This window comes from Macrosteles quadrilineatus, unplaced genomic scaffold (genome assembly GCF_028750875.1).
Source record: "Macrosteles quadrilineatus isolate MER2022 unplaced genomic scaffold, UCM_ALF_1.0 Scaffold_6__1_contigs__length_79288215, whole genome shotgun sequence".
Lineage (NCBI taxonomy): Eukaryota > Metazoa > Arthropoda > Insecta > Hemiptera > Cicadellidae > Macrosteles > Macrosteles quadrilineatus.
In genome coordinates, this window is record NW_026542599.1 from 67,612,737 (window position 1) to 67,631,214 (window position 18,478).

Below are 18,478 nucleotides of genomic sequence, written 5' to 3' on the forward strand. Positions count from 1 at the left end.
TCAACATATGTTGTCACTTACGACCCAGCAAAATCACTGACGATCGAAACGTATCACATGCCAAGAAAATCCCGTATTAAATGTAGGTGTGTGTGAAGCAGCAAAACATTTCAACTCAAAGCAACGATTTGATTTTAAAAAATGTTGATGTAACTCGATTCGAAGCAACATGGAATTTTTATATTCATACTTCTCAGTGGAGTGAAATATCTGTTTTCAATCATACATTAGAAGAACCAGTATTTCTGGAAATATCAGTGAGCTTCTTGCCTATTTCATAATTTTTACTTGCAGCATCATGTTGTTAAGTATGTTACCTATTTTATTTTATTCATTTTATAAATTAAGATATGTTTGGGTGTAAACAAATAAAAACCTTTGTAAGATTTAAATACTGAATCTTTCAATTGGTTTACATTGATAAAATAAGAGGATAGAATCAGAACTACAAGGTATACATAACTTCTTGTATGGCGAAGCAATGTCTCAGTGTATGCCATGTACTTGGATGGCAATAACCTGTATGGCTAAGCAATGTCTCAGTGTATGCCATGCACTTGGATGGCAATAACCTGTATGGTCAAGCAATGTCTCAGTGTATGCCATGTACTTGGATGGCAATAACCTGTATGGTCAAGCAATGTCTCAGTGTATGCCATGCACTTGGATGGCAATAACCTGTATGGTCAAGCAATGTCTCAGTGTATGCCATGTACTTGGATGGCAATAACCTGTATGGTCAAGCAATGTCTCAGTGTATGCCATGCACTTGGATGGCAATAACCTGTATGGTCAAGCAATGTCTCAGTGTATGCCATGTACTTGGATGGCAATAACCTGTATGGTCAAGCAATGTCTCAGTGTATGCCATGTACTTGGATGGCAATAACCTGTATGGCTAAGCAATGTCTCAGTGTATGCCATGCACTTGGATGGCAATAACCTGTATGGTCAAGCAATGTCTCAGTGTATGCCATGTACTTGGATGGCAATAACCTGTATGGTCAAGCAATGTCTCAGTGTATGCCATGTACTTGGATGGCAATAACCTGTATGGCTAAGCAATGTCTCAGTGTATGCCATGTACTTGGATGGTAATAACTTGTATGGCTAAGCAATGTCTCAGTGTATGCCATGTACTTGGATGGTAATAACTTGTATGGCTAAGCAATGTCTCAGTGTATGCCATGTACTTGGATGGTAATAACTTGTATGGCTAAGCAATGTCTCAGTGTATGCCATGTACTTGGATGGTAATAACTTGTATGGCTAAGCAATGTCTCAGTGTATGCCATGTACTTGGATGGTAATAACTTGTATGGCTAAGCAATGTCTCTGTGTATGCCATGTACTTGGATGGTAATAACTTGTATGGCTAAGCAATGTCTCAGTGTATGCCATGTACTTGGATGGTAATAACTTGTATGGCTAAGCAATGTCTCAGTGTATGCCATGTACTTGGATGGCAATAACTTGTATGGCTAAGCAATGTCTCAGTGTATGCCATGTACTTGGATGGCAATAACCTGTATGGCTAAGCAATGTCTCAGTGTATGCCATGTACTTGGATGGCAATAACCTGTATGGCTAAGCAATGTCTCAGTGTATGCCATGTACTTGGATGGTAATAACTTGTATGGCTAAGCAATGTCTCATCTCAATGAATAGCTTATATAATTAATGTCAATCATTTGAATAATGTCAATAAGTTATATGGATACTGATAGTCAAAGTAACATTATCAATGTAACAGTCAACTACGTATATGGATACTGATTCAATGACGTATAGACATTGATTTAAAAAGTTATTTGGATAATGATTCAATAACGTATATGGATACTGATTCAATACCGTATATAGATACTGATTCCATAACGTATGGATGCTGATTCAAAAACGTATATTATGGACACTGAATGCCCATGATTCAAATCGTTATTTTGATCATCACTGAATCGAATTGGAATTCCGATGCATTTTCGTTTCATCCCCCACCCCTTAAATGTAATCCCGTCCCAATGATCAGGAATATAAGATCCAGAACATTTTTTTAAAGTTTTGGGACCCGTTCATCCCTAATTTTGAAAGGTTAGATTATTCCCGACTTTCGGCCGAAATTCATGACTTTTTCACGACTTTTCCCGACCCTTCAAAATCCCCGACTTTTTCCCGATTTTCCCGGAATTCCCGACTGGTAGACACCCTGATAACGAATTGTCTACGTCTTTCCCTCGATATAACAAATCCCCCACCCCATTATTGTTTTTGAAAAATCTGTTTCTTTATCAAATGAAATGGATAGGTGACGTCATCGCTTGCGCTAACATTCGTCTGCTCCGTTTTACACTTCTCTGTCTGCTGTCGCTGCGCGCGCTATGTTGCAACTGAGAACAGATTTCATTCACTGAAGACTGATGACGACGTAATGTTTAGTAAGCTGTGATTGGGCGATAAGTAGCTATGGTGAATTGTATAATTTTTGGATAAAGAGAAACCTAAGAAAGAATATAAAAACAAAACCAAAGAGAAAGAATAGCAACATCGTTATTTTAACATTCCTTTTTCGAGAGTTTTTATTATCTTTAAGTTGGCTATGATTATACACTTTTATAATGACTTATCTAATAATTTATTGTTTTCAATACGATTTGTTTCAACTAGCAACACCAATGCTATAGTTAATGATTATTATTGACATTCCTCTGTTGTGATGAATCAGTACTGTACTGTAAGTAGCCTACCGGCCTATCACGGAGCAGTCAGTAGCTTACAAAACTTTCTACGGTTTTGTTTTGTTTTTTACATGGTTTATGACTACGCAATGTAGTGTTTGGCTAGGTTTTAGGAGGGTTAGAACAAGCTGTGATTTTAAACTTACAGTTTTTAACCTGTACCAAGGTCAATGCCATTTTCATGATTGCGCAATATTCAAGATCCCTCCCCTTTTTTATGCCGGATAATTTAGGTTCTACTGTACAATGTAAACACTGTACTGTAAAGTATTGTAGCATATGCTACTGTACTTTAATTGTGTTTTAATGATGTCTAATCCCGACCTATATTGACCGACGCTGGTTCTGAACCTCGACTTAGCGAAATTCCTGCAAACATAACCACTATATAACGAACCTCGTTTAAACGAAATCCTTGATATAACGAATATTCAGTTCGGTCCCTTCAGATTCGTTATACTGAGGTTGGACTGTATATCTCTAATAACTTAACCTTGGCCAGTGAAATCCCATTCCCAGCTATAACGATGTGCTATCCGCTCGAACCCATTATCAGATCAGATTATGCTGGAGTAGTAGAGACGTGCTGGAAATGCAAATCCAATTCCACGTATGATAATCAAGACGATAGCATTGATCAAGATCACAATAATTACCATAGTTATTGTTTTAACGAAGATTGTACCCATGAAGAGCAAGCTTCCTTAGGCTTAATCTACCTTCTTTGCTCATCTCTATTGCCTTCTAATCTACTGTTATCAAAAGTATTCCATGAAAAGATTCAGCAAACTATAAATTTTGTAGATTTCCCAAACTATGCATTTCAAGCTATCAGTTTACGGTATGACATTAATTTATTCAAAGAGTTATCTGAAGGTGGACTCGGGACAGCGTATGAATCAGGCTGTTTTTATAACCACTGCCAATATTCCTTAACAAATCAGAGTGTGTGTATAACTATTAATGGATTGCATCATGAAGACATTTACAAAAAAACTGCAATTCCTATTTTATCAGCAAAACATGGCTCCAACATAAATTCAGAGAAAAACTACACTGGGGAAAATTTGAACTTAGACAATGCACTCTATTCTGGCGGGAATATACATACCATACCAATGTACATTACCAATGATCAAGCCATCCGTCTCAAGTCACATATTATTACAGACGAACAAGAAGGGGAACCATGTTTTCAAGAAAATAAGGCACAAACATCTTTTGCTGTACACAGCCCTTTTAAAATTCCTTTTAACTTTGAAAGTGACTTCATTCTTGAAGGAGGATTTGTAAAACATTTGAAAGTGATTCCCAAACTTTTGACAACAGATGAAGGCATCAAAACCTATTCGTCTCATCAGAGAGGTTGTTATTTTTCCTATGAAAGAGAGTTGTCCATGTTCAAATTCTACACAGAAAAAAACTGTGAGACTGAATGTATTGCTAACTGTTCTCTAAATGTGTGTGGATGTGTTCCATATTACCTGCCTCGACTCAACATTTCCACAAAGATCTGCTTTCAAGAATGTTCAATGAATAAGGAAATGTGTGACTGTGGATGCTTACCGGACTGTATATCCTTATCTTATGAACTTAAAGAGTCATATAAAAGTCGCTCAAGTTTGAGAAAAAAGGAGTTGGGTTTATTGCTCGGGAAAAGGGATGTTGGGGGAACTTCCGGATCAATAGATTTACATTACAAAGAAAAAGGATGCTATGCTACAGTCCGAGTTGGTGTAAGCATAACCAACATGAGTCAGTTCTTGGCTTACTGTATCAGCATTTTTGGGATGCTTAATGGTTTTAATATTATGGTTGTATTTGAGTTTTTGTACTTAATAACCTTCAAGCTATGGAGCTCTGTAAAAATGTATTTGAATTAAATTGATTTCCAAGCAAGATATTTTTGGATAAAAAGGTAATCACAAAATCACAAAAGGTAATATGTATTAAATATTGAAAAGTATACAAGAAAATTGAAATATTTCTCCAGAAACCAATCAACTTTTTGATGAGTAGCACGTTTAAATTAAAAGCACAAGATTCAAAAGATTGAAATGTCTTATTTATCAATTCTGGAGCAATGAGATATACTTTTTAAATGTGTGTTTAAGAGTTTATCGTGAAACACTGTAAAAAATAATTTGTTTAAAGCAGCATGTTTTTTTACAAGTTATTATAAAATGCAATCCTCTTTGATGTTATGTAGCCCTTAATTTGCCTTTGCATTTAGCTATTAGTAGTGACATTTATTCCTAATTGTTTGCTGTATGTTAATGAAGTCAGTGTTCAGAAACCTTGTGATTAAAGCACAATGTGTAAACGTTTGAAAATGTATTCTTTAACAATAAATAAATGTCTATACTACCGAGTGTTTCTTTAATAGGATACATGCAAGTTTTTCATAGCTACTATTATCAAATATCTAGTAGACTCTAGAAGACTAAGTTGAGCCTGATCAACTACAGGTCCATTCTTGCTGTTACGCGCATGCCTCATAACGTCTTAACTAATACCGGTCCCAGGGTCATCAGTCACTGTGGTTGAGAGGTTATGAGCGTCTTAAATGTTTAAATAAGCGTTCGTGTGGCATTTCATTTGTAGCGGTGCACAGTAAGGAACGTTTGCAGTGTGAAGATTGATGTCCAGGCACACACACGGAATAGCAAATGGTTATCTTGAAAACGAAAACCCATCAACGATAGTTAGAATGTATTTATTTCATGTAATTGAGGGAATTGGTCCTTTAAAGTCAACATTAAGTCTCTTTTATTATATGAGTTCCATAATATTATGGAAAGATAAGCACTGTATAGTCTTCTAATAACCTGCAATTAATAACTTAGGGACCAAAGCCTCGCGCTCTACTACTAGACAAGCTTGCTCCCCAACTATAACAGTAAATTATGGGGTCTTTTGTAAATGATTGTATCACATCGAACATTTACCTACAGTAGTCCTTGGATTTTCCTTGGAAGTGTATCCGAGGCATATCCCAGACAAGAGCCAACTCCACAGTTCTGACATTGTGTTGAGGAACTTCCACTTTGGCACACACGGCACAGGCCACCTCTGCTCCTACAACACAGAGGTAAAGTTTACTGAACGGATTCTTGCACAAACGTTACTAGGTTATGACACAGAGAAGTAAGGTAAGGTACAGAGGAAACATTCAATGGTACAGGCTGGTAGTCGCTGGTGTCTAGGGAAAATTCCAACACCACCCCTCGCCCTCATGTACGACAATGCTCACAAAGGAGGAAGACCCTTTCCCAGTACAATAGAAATTTCCGCACAGTGCTCTTCCTTGCAAGTATATTTCTGGCACAACATACTAGAACTGAAAGCGCACGGTTCTTACTTCTCTGAGGTTAGGAGTTAGGTCATAGTTGGATAAGTTAGGTTAGGCTATATACAAAATTTACTAGGTTAGTTTATGGTTGGATATGTTAGATTATACCATGGAGAAAACATACTCCCTTAGTAGATTTGTCATCCTTATAGATCAGTTAAAGACAATTTCAATGTTTTGTTTTGTTTCGGTAGGATCATATTTTTGTTTTAAATTTGTTTCTTGTTATATCAGTTACTTAAAACCTCATGTAACCAAAATAAACAATCTAATCATAAGCAATAGCTCCTGGTTATAAAACCAAAAAAGTAAATCACAAAAATCATCAAATTAACCCTAAAATAATATAAACAAAATGTCGACACTAGCGCTCAGAGTCACCAACATAAACTAGACACGAAAAACAAGCTCCAAAATTTACAAAGGGATGAAAAGTCTACCAGATGTGTTGGTTAGGTTATGTTATAGTTGGATAGGTTAGGCTATACCTAAAAAGTACTAGGTTAGATTATACACAAAAGGTACTAGAATAGGTTATGGCCCAAAAGGTTAAATTATAAACATATGTTCTAGATTAGGCTGGATGCAAATTTTAAATTTTGTAGGATAGGCTTAGATTATGCACAAAATGTACCAAGCAATGTTAGATCAGAATAGGTTTAGTTACACAAGTTACTTTGGGTATTTAGTCATCCCACGTAGCAAGTAAAGGTCCTAGGATGAGGTCCCAGGTTATATCTGAGGTGGTGGGGGTTAGACATCCCATGAGTGTGTAGCGGGGCTGATGTGTTTCAGTTCAACCCAAACTTCAGAAATCTGATGAAAACACTTCCACTTGTGATGAAAACCGAGTCAATTATGAATTGTAGAATAAGGAGGATAGTAGCTAGCTTACCTTGAGACCATAGAACAGACAGAAGAGACAATGAACACACAGTATTTTGTCCCATGGGGGACTTTTTCAAGAAAGTGTAGAGAAAGATATACAGTTTTGAAGTGTGTGAACAAAACTGTCCGGTAGTCAAATTGCCCTGAAGTAGGCCTACATTTTGCATCAAGGTGAAAATGTTTTGTTGTTTTTGACACAGCCAGCCCCTGAATACCACCAATCTACAATCAGTTGCTGTAGAAGCCTAACCAGGAAAACTAGGTACTGTGCATGACAATGAGCCATTAGACTCGAAAGTTGAAACTGTGGTTTCTAACCTGGTTGATCACTCAAAAACAGGTAATTTTATTTCTAAAGATTGGATTAGATCCTTAAACACTATTGGCGAATCCTCATGGGTTCTATTACACTCACCACTTTTGTGACCGTTGATGGTTGAAGAGAGTTGTCCGTTGTTTGCCAAGTCGTCCCACACACTGCTGCCGTCACTGTTGGGGTCAAACGCATGTGTTCTTGTCACCGAGACTCCCTCCTGTGAACCGAACAACATCGTCACAGCTTCCAACCGAAGGTGAACACAAAGTCACAAGTATGTGCATACAACTAAACACTTAATGATACTGTAGCTGCTTTACATGGGCAAAAAGTGTCTTTTGAACCTTCGCTCAAACTTGAGCGCGTGTCGAAAAGAGTCACTTTACACCCTAGTGATGAAATATACTATTGATGCTACAATTTGACACACATCCGTAACACTAACCTTGACTAAGGCACTCAGGTAGTACGTGCACTTCATACCATCAAACTTCTGCGATATCAGAACTCCTTCTACTTTGACCCCCTCTTCTTCACGGTTAAACCAACCACAGCTCCAATTACCTGGATAGCATTAAATCAGAGTTAAAAAATGTCTATTTCAAACAACTAATAGACTAGGCTGTCACAATCTTTGACATGGATTTAATGGTTTAAAATTTGACTTTTAAAACTTTGAGGAGTGGGGGTGATGCTGCCAACTAGAATTCAGCTTGTGCTGTAGATCAGTACGAGAGAAACGTAGTCTCAAAACTCATACTAGCCAAATCATTCTGTCACTATCTCACGTCCTGAGAACTTCAGGTAGTGGTCAGAAAGCTCTGAGATCTTGAATTGATGTTCTCTCAAACCTTTTTGCTGTTTAGGTTATCCCTGAAAAGAGAAGGCTTTCCACTACTTTCCTCGAGATGAATCTTTGTCTTAACTTTTTTCTTTTAAACCGTACTGTGACAAACTACACTTTCACTCATAATGTCTGGACCATAAACCCTACATAATTGACAATAACGTTTTGGCTGCTGAGTGACTTTTGGCCCAATGAATTTTACATCACCCCACATTTCAACTTGACGGGATTTTCTATTGACACTCATTTTAGCGAATTTCCCATATAAGCTATTACCATAGTACTCATGGGAAGACCTGGACCCGGGACCGATTTAATTTTTTGTTTTGAGGTCTCTAGAGGCCAAAACACCATCCGTTCAAATTTATATATATATATATATGTGTCTGTTAGCATGATAACTCAAGCAAAAACGATCCGATTTTGATGAAATTTGGTACAAACGTGTAAACCTACGTTTATTCGAACGAGTTCGCGAACCAGCATAAGCGGACCATGGGAACGGGGGTTTATGGGGGGTTTTATGGGGTAAAAATGGGGTTTTCCCATTTTTAACCCTATTAACAAAAAAATTTGTAATTTCTTCTTAAACCGTTATGTAGAGCTTAAAAAAAGAAATAATTTAGTATATTGAAGCGCTGTTGTATGCCTAACGGTCATGGAGAAAAAAAAATTGTGTAATTTAAAATTCCCCTGTTATTCTTTTGGAGAAAATGAAAACTGTTGTGGTTTACTTGTTTATGGATATAGATTGATAAAATTTGGCAACTTTATTTATTTCATCCTATTAATTCATCCTGATCTAATTGACGTATGGTCAAAAAACACTTTTTACCTTCACCGCAGTAGCAAACCTAAGCACTCGTTAAATCTAATGTTATTTAAATTAAGAATAAATATGTCTTATGGAAATATTTTAGTATAAATGTAATCAGACAAGTTGAAATTCGCTTAGTCTGCAGGTTTGCTGCGGCGGGGGTGTTTAAAATTATAACGTGACAACCTAAATATGCGGTCTGTCTGGAAAAGTTAGAAGCGCTGATCTATTGCAGGCGCCGATGTTAAGATGGTGGTGCCCATTACTTCTTGTGCTAAACACAAATGGGGGTTACGTTCTGTATATACCTTGTATTTTGATTAGGGTGAATTTTCATGTTAAGTGCAATACACAAGAAATAAGATTCTGCCAAAATTGTGTCAAACAAGTTTTAAGTTGTTTACCTGGCATGTCAGACTTGTTCTTGGTGCCGTTCTTCAATGTACAGGTAATACTGACAGATTTCATTTCACTACTTGTGTTTTCCACTGTCCACACAAACACACCTCCAGGAATGCACGAATCCTTTGACAAAACAAACAGTATAGTTTGAATAGTAAACAGAAATACTGACTAGAATTTAAGTTCTATGTTTGGTTTTACATTAAGTTCAGGACTGCTTTTGTGTCCAATAATTTGAATTTAAATACCGTGGTGGATCAAAGAGATGTACTGCAGTTATTTTTACTTATTTTAATAGCCTACCGTATGTTTGTTTCTGGTATGGTGCGGAAGTAAAGTACATCTCAGCAGATTTAAAATCATATTAAAAACACCCTCTGTCCCTTTCTATTAGAGCACAGTAGAGGTTATTTGATACCTTTTACATAATTCTCAAAGAATTTTTATTACTCAAGTTTTAGGTACCAGAGATAAAACATACTCCCATCATCGATTTATCATCCTTATGGAACAGCTAAGGCCAATTTTATTGTAAGTTCTGTCTGCTAACCACTTAATTTGTTATTTCAGTCATTTAAAACCTTGTTTAACCAAATAAAACGATTTAATCATAAACAATAACTCGTCCCCTAGGCCTAGTTATATAGGCTAACAAACAGTAAAGAACAAATCATAAAATTGACCCTATAATAATAGAAACAACATTTTTTTTCACAAGAGATAAGTGTCACTAGAGTAGTGTGTGTGGGTCTGAGTTTGCCCATCAGTTGGACATGAACTAGACAAAAATAAAGGTGAGTGAAGCCCACAATAATCTCTGTGAATAAATAACATCTTGCCTAAAAGCATGTCATTCAGAAACACGAACTAGACACGAAAATGAGCTTCAAAATTTACAATGGGATGTGAGAAGTCTATGTTTTATACTAACTGAAAACTAAATATGCCTTGTCCAACAAGATAAATAAAATACATGTAAGATAATTGTTTATTTCTATTTCGGTTGCTAGGCAAAAAGGCTGGAAAAATTTATTTGAATTACAACTTTATCTATAAAGTTACATTTTTTTTGTTACATTTGATACTCATGTAACAAAATTATAATTAAGTTTGGTAAGTACACTCTCTTAGCTTTGTTTTAGTATGCGAGGTTCATAGGTACAGTAGAGATTCTTTGGTACATCTTGTATAGCTATAAATAGATTTTTTTACTACAGGAGTGGACTAACTGAAGACTATTAATCTTTTCCATAATAACAAAAGGCATGCATAAAAATATGCCATATCATAGTTTGGTATATATATTTTATGAGCAAAAACGCTGTTAATTGACAATATAATTTGAATCATAACTTGTTTAGTCACATAATTTTTTTATCTGATACTAATGTATGGTATGTTTGTTTCCGGTAGGGTGCGGAATTGAATAAGATCACAGCAGATATTAAAGTATGGTAAGTACGCCCTCTGTCCCTTTCTATTAGAGTAGTTTTGACTAACCCTTTTTTACGACGTACCACTGTACGATACAAAAATATTATTTTGCATAGGTACCAATATTGATTTTTGGACACTAAAGTAGACATCCCACATTTATTGACCAGTATAGCAATTTTATAAATTATAAAAGCAAATAGTAGAAGGAGACATCTGCAGAGTGTGAGTGTGTAATTCTACGATACTATTTTCTTTTTCCTAGAATATTTTATTTTCACAATAATTGATGAATTCTTCAGTAAATCACTTAGTACGGTACCAGGAGCAAAAGTTGCTATCTAGATCATTTCAACTTAATTATTATTTAATTTCAACTTAAGACTATCTTGACCTAATTATTTTTATATAGGCCCTTGCCCAACATGTTTGCTTGACTATCAACAATATTATTGCCATCATTATGAATATATCTCAAATAATGTTGTATAAAAACCAGTAATATTAGTTCATTAGTATAGCATGTTCATCCTATTTACATTTGACTCTGTACATATACATTGTACTATGAGTTGTATTTTATCTCCATTGACCTGGCCAATTGTATAACATGTACTTAATCACAATAAAGTATTTGAACACAGTTGCCGATTAGCTGACGTACCAGCACAAACAATCCTAGTGTTGATTTTATGTATTTTCCCAGTGGAAAGAACTAGAATATTTAATTTTGAACTAGTTACCTTAAGCCTTTGTTCTTGCAGGATGAAGTTCAAAATTAAATCGTAGTGTATAATCCTCGTACTTAAAACTTCACCACATACCACAATAGTTGCCCCTGCTTACAACTAGTGGTACTCGTACCAGAGTTGGGAAACACTGTTTTAGAACACAAGTAGAAGTTCTTTGGTACAATTAATGTAATGCGTTAAGCATTTGGTTTTGAATTTCAGTGGACGAATTGGAGACTAAATCTTTTCAACAAGAAGATGAAATGCACAAAATATAATGTGTAAAAGATCATACTTTAGTATATCCAATTTAAGATGTTGAGCAAAAAGGCTGATATAAAATGAAACATTTATCTGAATCATTACATTATCTTTAAAGTTGTATAATTTTCGGTCATAACTGATACTGATGTAAGGTACGTTTGTTTCCGATGGGGTGCGGGATTGAACGAGGAGATCACAGCAGATATTAAGTATGGTAAGTACACCCTCTATCCCTGTCTTTTAGAGTACCGGTATAGTAGAAGTTATTTTTCAATTCGTTAATGATTTTTAATATTTTAATGTATAAAGGGATTCTACACATCTACTGGAAAATATCTTTCTAACAGTATGCAAAGATTTTCCATTAACCCTTGTCGACAGACCGCCACTGCCCACCACCACCCACCACTGCTCGAGCGAACACCATTACCGCAACAATACGTTGAACAGTCGTAGGTCTTGGTGGTGTAGTGGATAGCGCACCAGGCTGATAATTCGGAGGTAGCCGGTTCGAAACCCACCGGAGGCATTAACTTTTTGACTTGAATTTTTTTTATTATCAGCAAGTTTGGTTGGTTTGGTTAGGTTATGATAGTTTAATTTTATAATTTAAAAAATATATAATTGATTTTGAGACATTTATAATTTTATTTTACGAAAAGAACTATTTTTGTTAATAGTAAACCTTAATTCAAAATTTTAATTATCAGCAAGTTTGGTTAGTTTGGTTAGGTTATGACAGTTAAATTAATTTAAATTTAACCTACAAACAACATGTTTTGACAGCTACAGTGATAGAGCTAACAATTTCCCACAAACAGTTCGCCTATGCACGGTATGATGCGTTCTGCACGGCGCGGTGGTGGGCGGTGGCGGTCTGACGGTAAGGTCTCGTAGATTTTCCCTGCGATACAGACAGGCTGAGAAAAAAGGTGTTAAAGAAACATGCTTGCCAATTAATACTATATAGATAGTTTATTATAAAATTTTTGAGATGCTAGGCAACAAGTGTGTTTATTATCAAAAATATATTTGAATTATCATTTAAAGTGAATCTTTAAAGTATATTATTTTTTAAAGTTATGTTTGTTTTCGGTGGGGTGCAGAATTGAACGAGGAGATCACAGCAGATATTAAAGTATGGTAAGTACACCCTCTGAATTTTTCTGAGTACGGTAGAAGTTATTTGTTACTATTAAGGTAATTCTTTAAGAGATGTTGTTTATTGCTACAGTAGTCGAATTGGACACTAAATCTTTTCTACAAGATGAAATGCATAAAAGCAAGCCTGACTTATGGGTACATTCCTAAATCTTGGTGTCTCAGCATGGTGGTCTTCATTCCCTAGAGGAAAAGCAGATTTCTCTGAGGCCAAATCGTTCTGCCCCATCAGTCTTTCCTCACTACTCCTCAGAGGCACATAAGAAGGGTGTACTTCTAAACACACCCCTTTATCGCAACCAACACACCCAATAGCCAGGCAAGTCATGCGAAACTGCTCTCCTCGGGCTGGTCAGCAGAATTGAGGACAATCTGGCTGCTAAGGAAATAGTCCTATGCACCTTTGTGGACTTTAAGAGCTTTTGATAATGTATCGTAAAAAGCTTTGGTGCGGAAAGTTTGTAAGCATGGATTCGAGCAAGCTTTGTGCAGATGGACAGAATGCTCAACTCAAGACACCATGGCTGACTATCGAGGGGAAAAATGTGATCCCACCCACAAAGGGCTCTCCACAGGACAGTGTACTCTCACCCTTACTGTGGAACCTTGTAGTGGATGGTCTTTTATGTGAATGAACCAGTAAGGGCATCTTTGTCCAGGACTACGCACATGGCGTAGTCCTCATGGTATAAGGAAAATTAACAAACATTATAACTAATGTCATGAATGTCAACCTACCACATGTTAAAGCATGGTGTCTTAGAGAGGGACTCAATTAATCCCTCCAAGATATTTGGATTACTTTATTACTTGGATTCTCTTTCCAGGCTGAAAATTGGCACTACTCAGCTAGAAGTGTTGCACACAGTCAATCATTTAGATTTGACTCCTAGCTGACGTTGAACAGCCACCTGAATAACGCACTGCATAATAAATTTTTCCTTTAAAAAAACGTTTGGCTCGAAAGCCAACACGTGATATGATTGCGAAACCGCCAACGTCGACTCACGGCTGAAAAGAGAGTGGTAAGGGTTAAATTACTACAAAGGCCTGGTACACTTCAAGCTATTGGTGCATTCAGGAGCAGCACATAAGCGGCTCTAGCAGTCGCTCTTAGGGTGCTACCTCTGGATATCTATATTAAAGCTGAAGCCCTGAAGGAAGCTTACTGTTTGAAGGTTGGTGCAAATCTGTTAAGGGGAAGCCTGTCAGGGGCAGGCCACTGTGCCATTGCCAAAGCTCTGACTGCGTGTCCTGTGCTTGACATGACCTCAGACAATTGCACAGAGGCAGTTTTCACAAAACCCTTCACTGTTTAATTCCGCTCCAGGGATGAATGGAAACATCAGGAAGGGCATCTCCAAGAAACAGAGAGCCTCGTCTGGTACACAGACGGCTCCCTCGATGGAAAATTAGATGCATGGGAGTATTAAGTCTATCGCCCAGAACAGAACTTTCTGCCAGTCTATGAAACTGTATGTGGAAGATGACTGTACCATCTTCCAGGCAGAAATATGTAGCATCTTGGCTTGTACAAACAAAGTAGCTGTAACTTGTTTTAACAGGGCCAGGCTTAAAAGTAACCATGAGATTGGATTGCAGCTGGAAAAGCTTATTGTGCACCCTCAATCACAGGTCCTCATTCTACGTCACATCCCAGGTCCTTTGTGAACCATGAGATCCTTTTGACTATGGTAACCTGTTCTTTCCTTTGATCTCCAGTTGATAAGCCAAGGGATCTCATACGCAGACCTTGTAGGGCTCGGCCAGTGCTCTCTGTGACACACCCGAGCCCTCTCCCTCCTTCGTCCTCGTCTTCTTTTTCTCACCCCCGGCATCCTCAGGTGTCAGGTGCTCTCGCCTCCTCTTTCCACCTGTCCTCCTGGAGTCTTCAATAGAGTCGGCTTTGGGGGTGCCGCCCTTGCCCTGCTTTTTCCTCGCATCCTGGTTCCCAGAGGAACTGGCTTTGCAGGGAGCAGGGTTCGGGTGCTTGGAAGCCCACGCCAGCCTCCTCTCACTTCTGAATAGCACCTTTTCGCCTTTGGCTAAAGCTTCTGCTATCCTCCGTCTTCGTAACTCTCCCCTGGAAAGTTGTATTTTTCATTTCTTTCCGGTCACCGCAAGCTTGTTGTATTCATTGTCAGATTTTAGCAGACCTTCTATCGGGGTCAGATCTTCTACTTTAAGACTAGCAATATGAGTGTTTACGACCTTTCGGTCACACTCTCCTTGCTCAGGTCAGTTTTTTGGTTAATTTTTTTACTTCCGTTTTGTTCCCAGAGTTAAGGGTATATAAAGTCCACCTCCCCAGTGACCCTATTAGAGAGGTATAGGGTTCATAAGACTGGGTTCCCCCTGGTTCCCAGAAGGTGGTTACAAACACTTGAGTATTAGATTAGGCTCCCAGTGCCGCAAGACTCAGCATTGGTCGAATCCCACCTTACCCCAGGGCCCGCAGTGTTCAGACATAGCTTCTGCTATAACTGAACGTCTGGGTGAGCATCCTGTTTTCAGAGAAGCAAGCTTCGTACCAGACCAGTTACGAACACCCAGTAATGGTGGTGCTGCTGCTCCCTACCAGGGAGTCATTCGGGACTCCAGCATAGATCCGCCGAGATCAGCGTGACAGTACTAGCCAGACACTACCAAAACAAGAAGATAGGGATTTTTGTCTGATTTGGCAAGTTGGGCATTCACAATAAGCTTTAGTTAACATAATAGAACCACAAGTCCACCCATCACACATTACAATAAAATACAATACAATATCATAGTTTTAAGTTGCTAGGCAAAAATGTTATTCTATTTAGAAAAATTTAATTTCAATCATTAAATCATCTTTAAAGTTGTATGTTTTTTGTTTGATCTATTACTGATGTATAGTATGTTTGTTTCCAGTGGGGGGTGGTCAACAAGGAGAACTCAAAAGGAATAGAAGTATAGTAGGTACACCCTCTGTCCATTTATTTTATAGTACAGTAGAGGTTATTAGTATAATAAGGTAATCATTTACCCATTTTGTCTGTTACACTACAATGAACAAAATTGGAGACTAAATTGTTATTACAAGAAGATAAAATGCATAGGATAGATGTAAGATCATAGTTAAGAATATCTATTTTAAGCAAAAGATGTTTTTATTTGAAAAAATTGATAAAAATCATAACTTTAAGTTGTTTAATTTTTGCTACATCTGATACTAATGTATAGTATGTTTGTTTCCGGTGGGGTGCTTGATAGAACGAGGAAACCACAGAAGATATTAAAGTACGGTAAGTCTGCCCTCTTTTTAGAGAACAGTAGATATTCTTTAGTATAATAAGGTAATTCTTTTGTGAGGTACCAAATTTTAAGGGGGGTAAAGTGAAGTACATACACACACTCACATGATATATTTATCAGTAATAAGCACTCCATTTCACTTAATAAAGTTAAACCGACCGATTTTACGATTATTTAACGCTGATGACAACATGACTAAACCTCAAATTGGTGTTTGTTGACCGACGACAGACTACAACTAGACCGGCTCAACAGGTGAATTTCCGATCAGCTGTTGGCTAGTTCTTAAACTCACCACCAGAGCGATTAAGCCTCGACCGAGGAAATCATGATTTGAGCCGGAGAAGATTCATTCGCTGAAAATTTGACCGCCGACTAGCTAGTTAGAAGCCTCTCGCACGAATTACGCATACGACGACGTGACGCTATGATTTTATTACGAAGGTTAGCTACCATAGTAGTTAGGCCCTTTTTTGTTTTATTTTATTTTCATTCAACACGCTCTTTCTCGTTTGCTTCAAAATTCGATTAGACATATCGATAAGTTAAGTAATAATCAAATCAAATCAAATCAAATCAATCTTTATTCATATTGTGTACATGAGTCATACAACTGTATAAGTATAAGTATACCTAAGTATACTCTTTTAATAACTTTTTAAATTTCACCGACTTGATTCTAGACCTGCCAGTTCCTGCCTGCCAGTGACTAGCGGTGGTTATCGTTCGGTTTGATTTAAACCCATTTTAGGTTCAAAATTACGATTTCTCTGAATAATTATTACGTTCATTTGTTTGGTTAATTCACCCTTTTGGTCCCCCAAGACTCATCGATTGAGTTCTAAACCCCGTCTGTGGCGGGTGAAAGAATCAAGTCTGGGGAGTAGGCTGATTTGAACAATCAGCTACGAATATTAGTATCAAATCTTTTTAAACCGTATCACGATAAATTATCCGTTTGATTATATTAATTAGGCCCCGACGGCTCTGTAGGAATTGCTTTTTGCATTATATTCGATTTTATATCAATTACCAACATCCTTAACCATTTGTTTTAAAGTTAACACGAGTAGTTTTATCAAATTGGCTAAGATAGAATACTCGTCGGTCCTACAGAGTCAATCCAAAAGTTATGTCAAATTTACCAAAACACTTTAACAAAGGCTGGGATGATATACCTCCAACTGAGCGTCTGCAGGATTTCCTGAGCGTTTCCAGAGCTCTGAGCTTTCGATTAATTATAAATAAATTGATCAGTCAGTGCCGTGACAACTTCGTATGGCCCCATGGATTTTTCTTGGCTCCTTCTGAGCACTCCGGGGAAGAAATTTGAGTGTGGCCCGTTCTAGGGGTAGGCATAGCCTGACTTTAGTTGATACTAGTTTATTCCTCCTAGAATTTTGCGTAACACTTTACACATTTTGTCAATAACAAAATTCATTGGAATCATTACATCATCTTTAAAGTTTCTAATCTATGGTTATAACTGATACTAATGTATGGTATGTTTGTTTCCGGTGGGTTCGGGATTCAACGAGGCGATCACACCGGGTGTTAAACAATGGTAAGTACGCCTTCTGTCCTTTTCTTTTAGAGTATAGTAGAGGTTCTTAGCCTTATATTCATGTATTACTCAAACCCTGAAGCTCAATATTGGATTGGTAACATAGACACGGCAAGTGGGTGAGAGTCCTTTGGACTGTGTCACTCAAAATTGTTGTTGTACAGGTAGATGTCGCTGAACCATCAAAGAAGAAATGTGAAGATAACCAGAGCAATACTCTTCTCTTCTACGATCCATCTACAATTTCAAATTATGACTGTAGTTTAGGCCCAACTTAAATTTTCAATGAAAAATCTAAAGAAAATTATACTCTTTAACCTAAAAAGACTAAAAAAATAAAACTACAAAAACAACAAAGATATTTTTACATTAGGCTGTATAAACAATTGTGCGTTTTGAAATACTAAACCATAAAATATTACAGAGAACATTTTCAAGTAGGTTCGTTGTCAATTTATTTCGTATAATAGTTTTTTTTTAGTAAAACAAAACTTTTGCATTTAAAATTCATTACTATTTACATTTATTTTATGCAGTGGTTTTTGTGAAGCCTGCCTCGGTTTCTGCCCAAATTATCTACATATCACTTATACTGTTAGTTCCTTTTAGAGTGCGGTTATAAAAAACACTAGAAATACACCCTCAAAACCCCGACACTATAGGAATTTTAGGCTCCCAATTTTTA

General features: G+C 37.1%; 1 protein-coding gene across 1 annotated transcript in view; it reads right to left on the minus strand.

Moving 5' to 3' along the window:
- The window catches only part of LOC128996540 (non-lysosomal glucosylceramidase), a 110,866-nt gene that overhangs the window by 28,359 nt on the left and 64,029 nt on the right, over window positions 1–18,478 (minus strand). The window contains exons 6-9 of the mRNA XM_054421930.1: window positions 9,360–9,480; window positions 7,737–7,855; window positions 7,391–7,508; window positions 5,684–5,813 (exon numbers count right to left, since the gene is read on the minus strand). Coding sequence (XP_054277905.1) covers window positions 5,684–5,813; window positions 7,391–7,508; window positions 7,737–7,855; window positions 9,360–9,480 — 488 coding nt within the window. The remainder of the gene's footprint in view (window positions 1–5,683; window positions 5,814–7,390; window positions 7,509–7,736; window positions 7,856–9,359; window positions 9,481–18,478) is intronic.